The sequence below is a fragment of the Engraulis encrasicolus genome, chromosome 19 (assembly GCF_034702125.1).
Source record: "Engraulis encrasicolus isolate BLACKSEA-1 chromosome 19, IST_EnEncr_1.0, whole genome shotgun sequence".
NCBI classification, from domain to species: domain Eukaryota; kingdom Metazoa; phylum Chordata; class Actinopteri; order Clupeiformes; family Engraulidae; genus Engraulis; species Engraulis encrasicolus.
Genome location: NC_085875.1, coordinates 36,002,705 through 36,018,566, shown reverse-complemented (window position 1 = coordinate 36,018,566; position 15,862 = coordinate 36,002,705). Strand labels below are relative to the sequence as shown.

At 41.6% G+C, this 15,862-nt stretch overlaps 1 protein-coding gene across 1 annotated transcript in view; it reads left to right on the top strand.

Moving 5' to 3' along the window:
- The window catches only part of LOC134435357 (otoferlin-like), a 38,090-nt gene extending 23,735 nt beyond the window's left edge, over positions 1-14,355 (top strand). The window contains exons 25-41 of the mRNA XM_063184261.1: positions 211-281; positions 413-439; positions 1,309-1,434; positions 2,532-2,607; positions 4,129-4,268; positions 4,937-5,074; positions 5,488-5,625; positions 6,204-6,331; positions 6,434-6,604; positions 7,073-7,233; positions 7,483-7,625; positions 7,978-8,066; positions 8,258-8,356; positions 8,753-8,994; positions 9,300-9,478; positions 12,769-12,869; positions 13,982-14,355. Coding sequence (XP_063040331.1) covers positions 211-281; positions 413-439; positions 1,309-1,434; positions 2,532-2,607; positions 4,129-4,268; positions 4,937-5,074; positions 5,488-5,625; positions 6,204-6,331; positions 6,434-6,604; positions 7,073-7,233; positions 7,483-7,625; positions 7,978-8,066; positions 8,258-8,356; positions 8,753-8,994; positions 9,300-9,478; positions 12,769-12,869; positions 13,982-14,162 — 2,210 coding nt within the window. The 3' untranslated portion in view covers positions 14,163-14,355. The remainder of the gene's footprint in view (positions 1-210; positions 282-412; positions 440-1,308; positions 1,435-2,531; positions 2,608-4,128; positions 4,269-4,936; positions 5,075-5,487; positions 5,626-6,203; positions 6,332-6,433; positions 6,605-7,072; positions 7,234-7,482; positions 7,626-7,977; positions 8,067-8,257; positions 8,357-8,752; positions 8,995-9,299; positions 9,479-12,768; positions 12,870-13,981) is intronic.
- The last annotated feature ends 1,507 nt before the right edge of the window (positions 14,356-15,862 follow it).

Sequence of the window (15,862 nt, the reverse complement as noted above, 5' to 3'; positions counted from 1 at the left end):
ATATATATATACTGTATATATATATAAATAAATAAAGTGTTACCAATAAATGTGCTGAATGAGAGAAGAATCAGTGTGTGGACATTCACTAGCTTTGACCATGAAGTGACACAAGTCCAGCTGATGTTCTCTTGGGTAACAACGGTGCGGCTGACTTGACCTCAGATGACGTGCCATAAACACTGACAAGTCACAATATTACTTTTCCAGACGAAATCATCTGTAACGCAGAGCCGGAGCCTCCTGTCAAGAAAATGGAGACGGTGGTCAAACTGGACTCTGTAAGCTTTGCTGTTAGCAGAAAGCCACACTCAACACACTTTGACACGTCAAATACATAGCCTAATATATGTTGTTTGTGGTAAGAATGACGTAGTAAGCATTTTCATGTTTTCGCTGTCTCTTTTTGCAGGCATCTGATGCTGTTGTCAAAGTTGAGGTAAAACCTAAGATATTACAGTTGATATTTTTGATGTGCTAATTCTGCTAAACAAAATCTGTGGCCACATTCTGCAAAACAAACATTTCATTGTACAGTATAAGTGAATTTGGAGTGACTTTTAGATGAGAGTTTCTATAATTGTGGAAGGGGGGGAGGTTAAAAAGGCTGTGTGTTGATAATGAAGATTGAGTTTGCGACTGACTGCTGTATTTTTTAAAGGAGCTCTCCTGCCAATTTCAATATGCTGTTGTATTGCTCACGCACGCTACCCTTGACTTGTCAGTACCCAGTGATGCTGCATTTTTCGGCTCAGCCCTTTCCGAGATATGAGCTATTCTAATGGGGGCAGCTTTTGTTTACATATAAAAAGATCTTAACATAGGCCTCCTCCAAATATTTTCCCAAGAGGTATCGCTGTTTGCTTGTTGTCTGCTGATGTTGCATAACCTTTTGGATGTCTTTGGGAATAAATAAAAAAAGTTTTTTTTTAAAAATGTAAACAAACACCTGCCCCCATTATAATGACCAGGATCTCGGAAAAGGCTGAAAAAAAACCAACCCTCTGTACTCTGTACTGACAAGTCCAGGGTAGTGTGAGCATTACAGCTACATGTTGAAATTGACTGAAGTTATCCTTTAAGATCTGTCTTGGGCTTTTAGGTGTTGGGCTTTATTTATTTAGGATAGGACAGTGAGAGAGTGTTACATGAAATGTGTGTGTGTGTGTGTGAGAGAGTAAGGGCTAGCATCTGCAAAGGACTTTGTGCCAAAGTCAAACCTGGGTGGTCGGCATAATGATATGGCGCCCTCAGCTCATTGAACCACCACGCCCCCTGACTGGTATACTTTGTTCACTCCGTTCACAGTCAGAAGATGAGAAAAAGGGCAAGAAGAAGAAGGGGAGAGGGGGAGAGCCGGAGGAGGAGGAGGTGGACGAGAGCATGCTGGACTGGTGGTCCAAATACTTTGCTTCCATCGAGACGCTGAAGGAGGTGAGAGGAAAGGATCTTCCATTCCACATTTGTCCTACTTTCTCTAATCCAAATGTCAACATTATGCTCTCGTTATGCATTTGTGTGTGTTAACATGATGCCCAAGTAACACATATGTACTGTATGTGTGTACATGATGAAACGGATGCCAACTAACAGAGTTTGGCAGTAGGACATCTAATGAACCTCCCACTGAAGAGTCATAAAGATACGGTATCACTACTAAGCAATCTGTCTAGACCTTAAAGGGACACTGTGTGAGATTTGTAGCTGTTTATTTCCAGAATTCATCCTGCCCATTCACTAATGTTACCTTTTTCATGAATACTTACCACCACCATCAAATTTTAAGTATTCATTATGACCGGAAAAATTGCACTTTTCATACATGAAAAGGGGGATCTCCTCCATGGTCCGCCATTTTGAATTTCCAAAAATAGCCATTTTTAGCTGCAAAAATGACTCTACTTGGACCATACTAGAAAATATTTGTTTATTACTTAGTAAACTTTCATGTAAATATCAAATTTGGCGATAGCCCACCCAGTTTCAATGAGCAGCATACAGTAGTTGCAGTACCTTTTTTGACCATTTCCTGCACAGTGTCCCTTTAAGTTCAGTGGTATAGTACCTGTGCTCCCATGCTGAACTGTTGCTATGACTGTGAGACACGGGTTCGAGCCCTGAGTGGCAAACAAGTGGACGAGTGCAGACAAGTACCATCACATACCTGCACGCAACTGTCAGTGTATACATTTGTCTCCTTTTGTGTGTGTATGTGTGTGTGTGGACGTGTGTGTGTGTGTGTGTGTGTGTGTGTGTGTGTGTGTGTGTGTGTGTGTGTGTGTGTGTGTGTGTGTACGTGTACGTGTGTGTGTTTGTGTGTGTGTGTGTGTGTGTGTGTGTGTGTGTGTGTGTGTGTGTGTGTGTGTGTGTGTGTGTGTGTGTGTGTGTGTGTGTACGTGTGTGTGTGTTTACATGTGTGTGTACGTGTATGTGTGCGTGTGTGTGTTTGTGTATGTGTATGTGTGTGTATGTGTGTGTATGGTGTGTGTGTGTTTGTGTGTGTGTATGTGTGCGCATGCGTGTGCCATCAGATCCTGAAGGCACAGGAGGCTGCTCTGGCGGAGGCGGAAAAGGAGGAGGACCCGGACGCTCCACCAGAGGGGGGAGGTAACCACGGCAACAGAGGACAAATGGAAATGATAACTTGTAAACTTTGGCATGTGACCACTGCCACATGCCCTCTCCAAGCAGCAACGCATTTAGGATATATAGACACAGTATCATGATATGGGCACTGCAGTACTTTACAGTGTATCATGAGTTACATCATAAGATAAGATAACATACATGTGACACTGATGTTATTGTTGATAGTCTTTGCTAACTTCCTGTGATGTTATTGCTATTGCTACCTTATACAGTTCTACTGTGATGAATGAGTATTGAATAACATTTTAATATAAACTAAACAGCCTTAAAGACAATACATAAAGAAAAAAAAACATGAAATATAGCTGCAAGCGGCGACAAAGGGCCCCTAACTAACTTTAATTTCATGACAGATCATAAATGTATCTAATACCCATATGAACTTGGTCTACCCTATTGGGACAAGCCCGTGTGTCACATGCATCTGCAGTGGAAATAAGAAATTCAACATAATACTAAAATGTACATGAACTGCAATACTGTTTGTTTGGAGACCAATGGCTGTAGCACCAGTAGTGATTTCACCTAAATAGTTGCATGTAACCATGTTTTAATCTTTCATACTACAATTCTTCTTGTCCATTCCTAGAGTCAAGAGTGACTTGACTAAGATTGTAGTATGGCTGTGAATAGCGTAGCTCCCTCCCCTTCTCTTTGTAGCGATAGATTCCCAACTTCCTCCTCTGAATCCCGTTACTGCATAGTGCAGTAAAACCTCAAACAGACATGAATGGATGATAAAACGTAGTAGAAACCAGTGATGGGCTAAATGGATTCATTAGTTACTTACAACCTTGTTCCACATATTCCAAATGACTTGGTTTTACCTGTCAAACTCAGCCAGATAATTAACCGGTTGAATGGTCACCTGGTTGAATTGGACAGGTAAAACCTGGTCATTTTCAATACGTGGCACTGGATTGTAAATTAATGAATCCATTTTGCCCATCACTGGCAGAAACATGACAGCTCAGGCCTTTGTTGTCACAGGCTCTAACTGACCTTCAGTATAGAGAGGGACAACAGAGGCATTGGCCCCCTCGCCTATTGGCATGACGCCCATGCACATGCCTGCCATGAAAGTTGTCTAAAGATGATTGAGAAAACGTAACATGATTTAAATACACATAACAGTAAAGCCAGTAAGCTCAGCTGATTAAATCATACATTAAACATACCTTGAATCTACTAATTAATGTCATAATAATAGCAAATAAATGTGAAAACAAATGGCTACTTGCATATAAACTGTGAGTAAACATACTGTATACATAAATAACCCACAACAATGCAGTATGTGTTGCCTAAAGATTTATCTAAAGGACATCAGCAAACATAGTTCTAGAATCGAAAACTGAATGTTAAGACAAAAATAAGACGCTTGGCAACTTTCATGAAGAGTTCATGTCTGGAGTGCTGTGTGCCTCCTCCGCCCCCTTTTCCTCCCTGCTCTGCTCCCCTGCTTCACCCCTTGCTCAGAAATCAACCCTGATGACTCTCCTGTAAAAGGAAAGAAGAAAGGCAAGAAGAAGAAGGCGGCAGCGGCAGCCGCGGCGGCAGCAGCAGCAGCAGGGGACGGGCCAGCAGAGAACAAACGGCCCAAGATCGACGAGCTGAAGGTGACAGCTGTTGTAAATCGGGCACAAACCCACACCATTCCAAATGAATGAAGATTCTATGCGCGTCTAAGTTAGAAGTGTGTGTCGAAGTGTGTGTCGAAGTGTGTGTCGAAGTGTGTGTCTGGCAGTGCAATGAACGCACGCACACCAGTAGTGTTGTCCAGGGTAACCAACCACTTCCTCAATTTGTCAGCTGAATGACGCGAGGCAAATTAATTGTTATTACAGCGGTTTTAAATAAACGCTTTGCGTCGTGCCCCACTCCCCTTACCCGTTATAAATCGAGCACAACCCATGGCCTCTCATGGCTTATTGCTTAATTTCAAAGCTACAATCAAGAGCCAGATACTGTATACCAAATTACCTGTTTGGTCTGTCCAAATGCCATAATTGGACATGTGGCACTGAATGATGTTTGAATCCAGATTGCCCATCACTGTGTTTACTTCTTTGGTTAGCGCTTAAATGCTGTAAGGAGGTTTAGTCCATTTATGTCTACCACTACTTTCCTGATGGATGAAGAATTAAATATTGTATAATAGTATGTGTGGTGCGTGTGAGGTACATAGAGATCACTCCTTCATTCTACTGTAGAAAATCTTGGTACTTTTATTTAACAAACGTCTCCTCCCCTCTCTTCTTCCTGTGGTTGTGGTTGACATGTCCAGGTTTACAACAAGGAATTGGACCTGGAGTTTGACGGCTTTGAGGACTGGCTGCACTCTTTCAACCTGTACCGTGGGAAAGCCGGAGATGACGAGGACGAAAATGTCCACGATGACGACAGGCTTGTGGGCAAATTTAAAGTAAGATGGGCTGTATAATATAGGGTGGATTACCATCTGCGGACTTCCGTCCTCCCTTGCTCACTTGCCTGCTTGTGACCTCATCATGATGTCACTGAAGACAGAAAATCAATATCTTGCAAAATCACAATTCTAATGTCATTTTCTCATTTGCAATTGGGATGGTGGATGACAAACACTCCCCCAAAAGTTGTTGTGGCTAGGCTGACAGTTGGGAAACTATTGTTTTCTCCATGGAGGAGGGGCCAGGAGGCAGGGCGAGGCCACGAGCACAAGTGGAGGACGGGAGTGTGCATATTGGAATGCACCCATAGATGTTGGGTCAATCAAAAAATATGTACCCATGTGAAGATGCGATGTAAACTTAACTTTGTGATCATGTTCCCTTCTCTTCCCTTCTTTCTGGTATGCAGGGCTCCCTGAGTATATACAAAGTGTCGACATTAGAGGAGATGTCCAGAGACTCTCCCTACGACACCAACATGGGCATGTTCCAGAATATTCCGCAGAACAACCCTGTCAACATTCTAGTTCGAGTGTATGTTGTCAGGGTAGGTGTTGCATATTTGCAAATGGCAGTATTTCTTGCAGTTGAAAACCCTTCTTCCACCTGTCTGTCAACCCATTGATGCTGGATGTTGCAACATTGGCCCTGGCGCCTGGAGCTGCATGACGCAACATTCAGGCTCATGAGATTTGAGACAATTTTATTAAAAATCTTGGTATGTTAGAGATGAATGAACACATTCTAATGCAAGATGAGGGTCTTAGCGTTTAAATCCAACTTACTGCATGTTTGTATGTGCTTCAGAGGCTGAGATATTTAGGTTTCTATAGGCTGAGGCCAACTTTTCTTAAAAAGGGATTAGTCATTCAGCAGCCTTTTTTTGCAAGTGCTTTAGGCATCAATGGGTAAATCAAAGACATGTATTTCCTCTTTGTTCTACCTTAATTGCCTAAATTATTATCAATAATATAATATAATATCAATAATATAATTATGATAATGCTGCTGGTCGTAGTCAAATCAATCGTTTGACTTTGATGACCAGGATGAATGAGAATCTTCATAGACAATACTGTTGGTCTGTTTCCTTTTACTAAAACATGTAAAACCCATCTCCCCCAGGCTACAGATCTGCACCCAGCTGACATTAATGGGAAGGCAGATCCTTACATTGCCATCAAGCTGGGCAAGACCGAAATCAAAGACAAGGAGAACTACATCTCCAAGCAGCTAAACCCTCTATTTGGAAAGTAGGTGAACATATTATTCACCAATGCAACATTCTTCACAAATAACTTGAATAGAAAAAAATAAACATTGTGTAAACAAACGGATGTTCCTTCTCCTCTCAGGTCTTTTGACATAGAAGCCACTTTCCCAATGGACTCCACCCTGACCGTCTCGATCTATGACTGGGATCTGGTGGGCACAGACGACCTTATTGGAGAGACCAGAATCGACCTGGAGAACCGTTACTACAGCAAACACAGAGCAACATGTGGCCTTGCATCACAATACTCTTTGTGAGTAGGCTACTTCTAAATACTCTAGGAAGAGGCAGTCATCTGATACATTCAAATATCACTTTTTTAAAGGTGCACTGTGTAATATTTTTAGTAGTTCATTTCCAGAATTCATGTTGCCCGTTCACAAGTGTTACTTTTCTAACAAATACTTACCACCACCATCAAATTCGCAGTTTTCATTATGGCTGGGAAAAGTGCATTTTTCATACATGAAAAGGGGGATCTTTTCCATGGTCCGCCACTTTGAATTTCAAGAAATAGCCATTTTTAGCTGCAAAAGTTGATGTACTTCGGTCATAGGCCTACTACTAAATATTGGTATATTACTTAATGAATATCCATGAAAAGATCATATTTGGCAATGAACAGCACAGTTTCAATGAGCAGGGTAGTTGCAATACCTACTCTGGCCACATCCTACACAGTGCACCTTTAAATGTTACACTGCTTTATATTGTTGGATAGATATGGCTACAACGTGTGGAGAGACCCGATGAAGCCTACTCAGATCCTCAGCAAACTCTGCAAGGATGGCAAGGTGGATGGGCCACACTTTGGTCCAGGAGGAAGGGTCAAGGTGGCCAATCGGGTGTACTTTGGACCGACTGAGATCGAGGATGAGAATGGTATGTGAATGCATACCATGGGTGAGAGCAATGTACCATGTTAACTTAAAACCCACTTTTATTATATTAATAGGCCTACATATTATTAGGCCTACATTACTACATTTAGCTGCCACATTTATCCAAAATTACTTATTTATTAGTTACTGAAGTACAGGATGTCCACAATAAGAAAGGATAAGCACTGACGTCATTGTTAAATGGCTAGCATAAGGTTGGCAGTTCAGTGATTGGTCAATGTTGCTACAGGCCTGAAGAAGCAGACAGATGAGCATTTGGCCCTGACGGTGCTGAAGCACTGGGAGGACATGCCTCGAGCCGGCTGCAAGCTCGTCCCCGAGCACGTGGAGACCCGCCCACTACTTAACCCCAACAAGCCCGGGATCGAACAGGTAACCACAATCAAACAGCCTCTAGTGGGCGTATTGTGCACTGTGTGCATGCATAGCTGTACTGTATATCTTGGCTTTGTATGCTTCATCCGTATGAAGACCTAGTTTCCATTTTATCGTTTCATCCTTTAAATCATTTTCAAAACTACTCAAACTCATTTCATGTTTTCTGTGTTTTCTTTTCTGTTCAGTTCAAGTCATATTAATTTGCCTTAATGCTATCTTGCAATGAAATGTTTAAAAAAGTCTCTTCATATTCATTGTTATAAGTACCTTGCTTCACGAGACCAAGGGTGTTGAAAAGTTCCAAATCACCAATGTAGATGTACATATGCATGTGTGTGTCCTGCAGGGAAGGATTGAGATGTGGGTGGATATGTTCCCCAAGGACATGGCAGCACCTGGTCCAGCCCTGGATATTGCACCTAGGAAGCCAAAGAAGTAATATGAATCAAGGATAATCTTTGAAATCATGGATTGATTGATTGATTTATTGATTGATTGGTTTGTTGGTTGACTGATTGATTGATTGATTGATTGATTGATTGATTGATTGATTGATTGATTGATTGATTGATTGATTTCACTATCACATTGATTACTGCTGGTGATGTGTGCTTGTCTCCTAATAGGTTTGAGCTCAGGGTGATTATCTGGAATACAGATGAAGTTGTTCTGGAAGATGATGACATCTTCACAGGGGAAAAATCCAGTGACATTTTCGTCAGGGGGTAAAAGCATGAATATTGATATTGATTATATTGAATTGAATATTGATTTGTTGGCATACTACTGTATGTGTTTACTCAGGGGGTAAAAAGGAATATTGATATTTCTTCAGGGCTGGACTGGCCATCTGGCATAGCGGGCATTTCCTTGTGGGCCGCTATTTTCAGAAATGTAAAAAAAAAGGGGCCCACAAGGGTGCGGGGCCCACCGGTGATTCAGTTCTGCGCCGCTGATTATGTGGGGCCCCTTTAATCCAAAAGTGCCCGGTCACTATTTTTCGACCAGTCCAGCCCTGTATTTCTTTGTTGATGTTTGTTTTGACAGTTGACAGTAGAACATTTATGAGGCGAATTGGGAGAGTTTGTGGCGATGACAAAGTCACGTTTTGTCCATTCCAGCTGGCTGAAAGGGCAGCAGGAGGACAAGCAGGACACGGATGTGCACTACCACTCACTAACTGGAGAGGGCAACTTCAACTGGAGGTTCGTCTACCCCTTTGACTACTTGATGGCAGAGGAGAAGATCGTCATCTCCAAGAAGGAGTCCATGTTTGCATGGGATGAAACCGAGTACAAGATCCCACCCCGGCTCAACATCCAAGTCTGGGACGCTGACCACTTCTCTGCTGATGACTTTCTGGGTGTGAAGATCATTATTTTGAACAGTAGCTTCTTAGCTTCTTAACCAGTGAAGAAGTAAAACAATATGTCCTGTATTAGCAGGAATCTGTGTTAATAACAATGGGTATGTTAATAATATCTTCCTTGATATGCAAGAGAAATGTAAAGAAATGGTCTTGTCTTGGTCAGTTTCTTAGCAGATATCTGCCACACACCTCTGTAGCAACTTGATACACAAATAAACAGTAAATTGCCAAAAGTAAACATTATTAGCTTCAAAGTGTCACGTCATAATTCTGAGCAATCTATTGGTTTTCATACACAGGTGCAATTGAACTGGACCTCAACCGATTTGTCCGTGGGGCCAAGACAGCAAAGCAGTGCACCCTTGAGATGATTGAAAATGAGGCAGAGATGCCAATGGTGTCCATCTTTAAGCAGAAGAGGATCAAGGGCTGGTGGCCATTTTTGGCCCGAGATGAGAATGATGAGCTAGAGATCACGGTATGTGACCCTGAAATTCCCCCGCATTCACTGGTAGATGTAAACCACATTCAATTTACATAAATTTTAACCAATTGACGCCTAAGGCACCTGCAAAAAAGGGTGCTTAATGCCTGAGCCCTTTTTAAGAAAAACTGCCCTCAACCTATAAAAAACAAAATAGCTCAGCTTCTGAAGCACATAAAAATATGCACTAAGTTGCATTTAAACGCTAAGACCCTCATCTTTCATTAGAATATGTTCATTCATCTCAAACAAACAGAGATTTTTAATAAAGTTGTCTCAAATTTCATGAGCCTGAATGTTGTGTAATGCAGCTCCAGGCGCCAGGGCCAATGTTGCGCAATGCAACATCAGGCATCAATGGGTTAATAAACTGAAATGATGAGTCAGAAGTCATGGTCAGACATATTGGGAATCAATTTGGGAGCTCAAACATATGGACTTAATAAGCTCTGACCTAGGATCATTTAACTTAAACGGAATACAAATAACAACAATTTGCTACATTACATTACATTACACATAGCTGATGCTTTCATCCAAAGCGACCTACAGGGTAATGGTTACAGTCCTTGGATCAATGCAGGGGTGATAGCAGTCCGGCGCCGCGCCGGAAATCCGGCGTAGCGTGGCTGTAGAAAAAAATAAAATAATAATTTCCCCAAAATTAATAAAATAATAAACTATCGCGTAGGCCTTCATTAATGTATGGTGAAAATAAATGAGCGCGCAACAGCCTGTTGTAAGAGACGCGAAAGGAACCCAAATGAGAAGCAGCCCATAATTGTATCATCCCGACATCTTACTGAAAAATTTATCAATTTGTTACGTCTTGCTCTTGAGTCACTCACATCACTGGCGGCAGTCTTCTAGTTCTAGTGAAAGGAGAAGTAGATTGGCTGTCAGTATGCACAGTAAAGAGAGTTCTAGGCCCCGGTTACCCTTCTCAGATATTTTCACTGTCGACGGAGGCAAATCCAAAAATGGCATCTCGTTATACTGAAGAAACGGAAGAAAGTACTATAGGCCAAGTCTAGACCATTTGGATTCCGATAAAAATTAGCAACTATTGTTAGCACAAATCCACATGGCTTGCTAGTTGTGATGGGTGTGTTGAACCGTGTGGATGTCAGTGGAATACTAGTGAAATTCTGTGATCAAGAAAACGTTTGAAGGTAAGGCCATTTAGTTATTAATTTGCCCACTGTGGCATGTTGGCTTGGGCCCGAATGATTTTGCCTTGCGCAGGTTACTCCAAAAACCTGACCATAAACGGCTTATTGATGCGCATAAACGGGCTCAGTGAGAGTATATGTTTGAAATAGGTTCGTCTATTTTCCTAATTTATGTGCGCTAAATGACTGCGCAATGTTGACAAACTTTGATGGAGATGGACGTTCTTTCAAAAAAAGTCTGTATGCTCAAAACGGTAGGCTATGCTATGCCCGTCATGATACTTTTTTTCTAGGTGTAGTGCGTAAATGTGGTCTGCATTGGAATAGCGGCTACCATTGCGACATGTCCAAATGACAATGGAATGTTTGGATCGCTAATGTTTGGCAAGCCTAGTTAGCCTACACCCCTTGTAGGCTAGTGTGAGCTGAGTTCGTGGATTTTGGTCTACTGTTGATTGAGGGATGGTGTTTTGCGTCATTCCTGACAAACCACGTGTCAAACTGATTTCAGGGAGATGTTTATATTAGTTATGCTGACTAAACCAACGCGCTCTGTGAAAAAGCCCAAACAGCCTCGCACAGGTTCACACAGCCTTTCTCTCGCGCGCGCTCCCTGTCGTAGCCCTTCTGCGTAATCGAATCCAGTTATTCCACGCACGATGCACAGGTTGTATTGTCTGCACGCTCTGGGCTACTTAATCCCTACTCTCGGGCAGGGGGCAATTATCAATATCAGACTCTCATGAACTTCAAATACTTGGCTTGCGTTCATGTGGCCACCACGGTGTCACCTAGACATGCAGTGAATGTTCATCTTATCTTCACGCCCTGTGCTATTTTCATGTAGCTTAATTCGGTCCTGTCTTTGTTTTTGTTGCTTTCTGTTATCTTTTCAACTCGTACATTGTAATGGGCGTGTGTACACGCGAGTGATTTTCATGTATTTTAATTGACTACAACCCAATGCGAAAGTCGCGGCAGTAGTCACACAGGCTATATATACTGTCCTGTCCGTAATAACCACTGGTTCTGTCATCCGTGGAGTCGAAATATGCAATGTGAACGTGGGCCTGCATGTAGCCAATCATGCGCTTGTGCCCTAAATATCATGTACCGGTAATTAAAGGGCGTTTCCCTACAACGGAAAGGCAGGGGTTATAGCACAGCCCTTAAACAATCTGTGGTTATAGGTAGACCATGGGGCCACGAGTAGGCTATCTAAACGTATGTCCAGTAGCCTATACAAGTTATATGAGCAATGTCCCAATGAAAATGAAACTTATCAGCTTGCAGCAAATGTCATGTCATTAAAAGTATTGCTCAATTAATTGGTAATCACCTCCTCTATTTTGGACAGAGTGTAGTTACTGTACTTTGGAGTAGTATTGCCTCCTACTGACCTGTCTTGGTATGGCTGCTACATATGTAGCTTTCAGTTAATTCAATGTGGTAAAATATGCACCATGTTTTCAGAAATGCATTCTGGTGTTGAAATGTTGCATTGGTTCAATACCCACCTCAATAACTTTCGTGCAACATCACAAGCCTAGAATGCATTTCTAACTGCATACGTTGGTATTCGTTTTTACAGCTAGAATTGAACGTGGTGGTCAGTTTCTTTCAGCCAAGTGCTGTAGCCTACCAACAGGGAAATGATCTGTGTTTTCGTGAATAACACTATAGAAATAATGCAAAAATGAAAACATTATCTTAAATGTTTGAATAATGTGTTTGAATAATAATAAGGCCTACATTACGTCTCATATGCAGTATGTCCCGTCGTCCCCCGGCCCCCCCTCCCCGACCAGGAAAAAAGTTCAGGCTCAGGATTTTTTTTCACTATCACCCCTGTCAATGTGTGTGTGGTTCGCTCAAGGGTACGCTAGCCATGGATAGAGGTGTCGGGAAAGGTAAGGGTGGGATTGTTTTTTTTTGTTTTTTTTTTACTTTATTAAGGGTGGGATTTTAACCTGCAATCCTCTGATCCAATCCAACTTCCTAACATTAGGCCACGGCTGTAGCTATTTTAAATACATTTTATATAAAACATACAGACAACTTAATTTGGGTGTGCACAGCACTAACAGAGTCTGTGCTCTCTCTGTCTCTCAGGGGAAAGTGGAGGCTGAGCTGCAGCTGGTTACTGGGGACGAGGCGGAGAAGAGTCCAGTCGGAGAAGGACGCAACGAGCCGGAGCCTCTGGAGAAACCAAAGTAAGCCCAGGCAACCACCACCCTCTGTCTGGACACACATGACCTCATATTCCTCCCCTATACCCCACAGGACCATACCTCACTTGCTCTACAATAACCCATAATACACCTCTTCCTTTTCCTCAATGACTTTCCAGTGAACAGGGAACTTTTGGTTTCATCAGATCTGGTTTTCCCAGAGCTAGATGGCATCTCAGATCTCTGACGATGGTATACTGTAACCGAGTGACAGTTTAAAAATGGTTCTCAGCAAAATGTTACAACTTTACAGTAGATGGATTCCTCACTGCATCACGGAAAAGCAGTTAGGCAGTTTTGGGCAAATGGCAATTTTGCGTTCATGGTCTGGATTTTGCGAAGGTTCAGCTTGCGTTTTATGGTAAGTGGCTGTTACAGGCTCAGTACTGCATGTCTAAGCTTGTACAGTAGTCTTCCCAGAATCTGCTATGTTCTCATTTTAATATCAGGCATTCTTTGGAATTGGGACCTGCATCACTTTAAAAAAAAATCACATTTCCTTTGGCATCATCCAAGCCTCTTAATTATGGTGAATTCAGTCAAGCTTTACTTTGGACAGCCAGAGGTTTTGTTCCTGCGGCTTCTCACATACAGTATCTCTCACCCATGTTGCACCCGCTATGCATTGTATGGGTACAACCTGTGACGCTCAATGCTCATACACTACAACCTGACATGCTCATACTATAACCTGCTGGGCGCTTTCAACCAAGGCAGCCTGCACTACACAACACTAAACACTATTTTTTTTCACTCACACTTTCAACACGTCAACTCAAGCCATGTGAGCTTCAACACATGGCAACACATGTCTGCTCAAGCCATGTGACCCCATGACCATGAATGACTGATGTAATGTACAGTACTGTAGAGTAATGGAGTTATATGTGCATTATTAGGATATACGGCATGTTCAGCATGTGAATGATCCAACTAGAGGTGTCTATGCCGCCCAGTGACTTAGTCTTCATTGGTGCTGTAGTGGAAATAGAAGTCATTTAGTACCATCTATAACAAAGCCATCATATCATATCATATATCACCTGATGATAAGGATGTCTACTGACTGACATGTGTGTCTCTGCTTTTGCCAGCCGCCCAGACACGGCCATGCTGTGGTTCCTCACTCCGCTGAAGGCCATCCGCCACCTGATCTGTGCCCAGTACAAGTGGCTCGTCATCAAGATCGTGGTGGCGCTGCTAGTGCTGGCACTGCTGGGCCTGTTTCTCTACAGCATGCCGGGATACATGGTCAAGAAGATGCTGGGAGCTTGAGGAGGAAAAATGAAATGGGGAAGAAGGGAGCAAAAAATTGGAAGGGGAAGGAGAGAAAGGAGGGAAAGAAAGACAGAGAAATGGAGAGCAAGCGAGCAACTGTTCTATAGCACTATTATTATGTTCTAAATGTGAAATAATTGAGAATCTAACATGAAGACATAAGGGCAACAGAGGATATTATCATACGATTCCGAGGCTTCTTAAATATTTTAGGTATAACTTCTTCTAAGACAACTTTAAACTAAGTTATTTTGAAAGTATCGTAACACTTCTATAAAACTCTATAAAGCTCTCTAAAACATATGCCTAAAAACATCTAAATATAAAGAATATGTCTCTTCCATCATAAAAGCACAACCAAGTTGTGATTACAAGTATATTACTTTAGCACCAAAAAAATGTTTGAACTAAAAAGTACTTATGATTTTTGAAGCTTGTCTTGCCTTAGGTTGGACTGTGATTGTGTTATTTGTACTGATTACAATTTCCTTAACTTTTCTCGGAATCAATAAAAGTGTCTCTTATTGTGTCTTTACTGCACAGTGTGCAGTAAAATGTGTGCTTTAATCCTGATCATGGAAAAATAAACCAAGAAATGATAAACAAAAGCTATCTGTTTCAGCACAGCTCAGAAAAAAACCTCCACATCACAAGACTAATCCTGATAATGCTGATCTGTCAATTTTACTCTCAATCTAATTTAAACCTGACAAACTTACAGCCTTCGTTGCCTAACCTGTCTTTCTAAACCTAGACTAAACTTGACGTCTAAACTCAACACCAGTCTAGAGAACTGGTTACTTAAGAGTGATTCTATGATTTCCCTACGCTTTTGGCAAAAGCAAAATGTCAATTATCAGTATTTTTTTTCAACTAAATGACCTAGATGTTAACATAGTGTATATATTTAAGTTTCCAAACAAACAAATTGCCAAGCTTAATCTTAAATCATTTGATAAATACTCTAATGAAAGCGAACATTTGCTTAATTATTTTGTCAACAGTGTTATGGACAAATACTATGTCTTTTCAAACATATATAAAAATACTACAGAGTTGAAACAATATATGTTTGAAAGTGCTTATGTCCCTTAGCAGTAATGTTGTCATTAATCTGTGCAACTGATATAGAAAATGTGATTGTTGAGCTTCATAAGTAGGATTTTATGAGTCACTGTGATACAGACTGACACATTTTTCATCATAAATCCCTGTAACGTCTGATTTGAATATAGTCACCCTCCTTACACAAGACTTCCTTCTCCGGAGATAATCCCTAGTGTATGTTCATAGGATTTTTCCAACACATAAGGGATCAATAGCGCAAAAACACTTTCAAAACAGTCAACGGTGTAACTCAACTGTGTTACGGTCAACAGTGCAGGGGAACAAGTCGGCACTTTTTTAGGAGAAAAAAACAGAGCAGACAAACCCATCTCCCTAGAACACAAATTATTTTGTTTGTTTGTCTGTCAATATGGATATAAATTGGCAAAAACATACTCCTCCTCAACTGTCATCAGTGTTGCCAGATTGGGCTGGTTCCTGCCCAATTGGGCTGCTTAGGATGGCCGTGTGGGGGTAAAAATGGCATCTATCAGAAAAACCTTCCCACTGCCATATAAATCAATAGAATTGGGCGGGTTTTTAGGGCAGATTTTGATCATTTTTTGGGCTGGAAATCATCAGCCTCATCT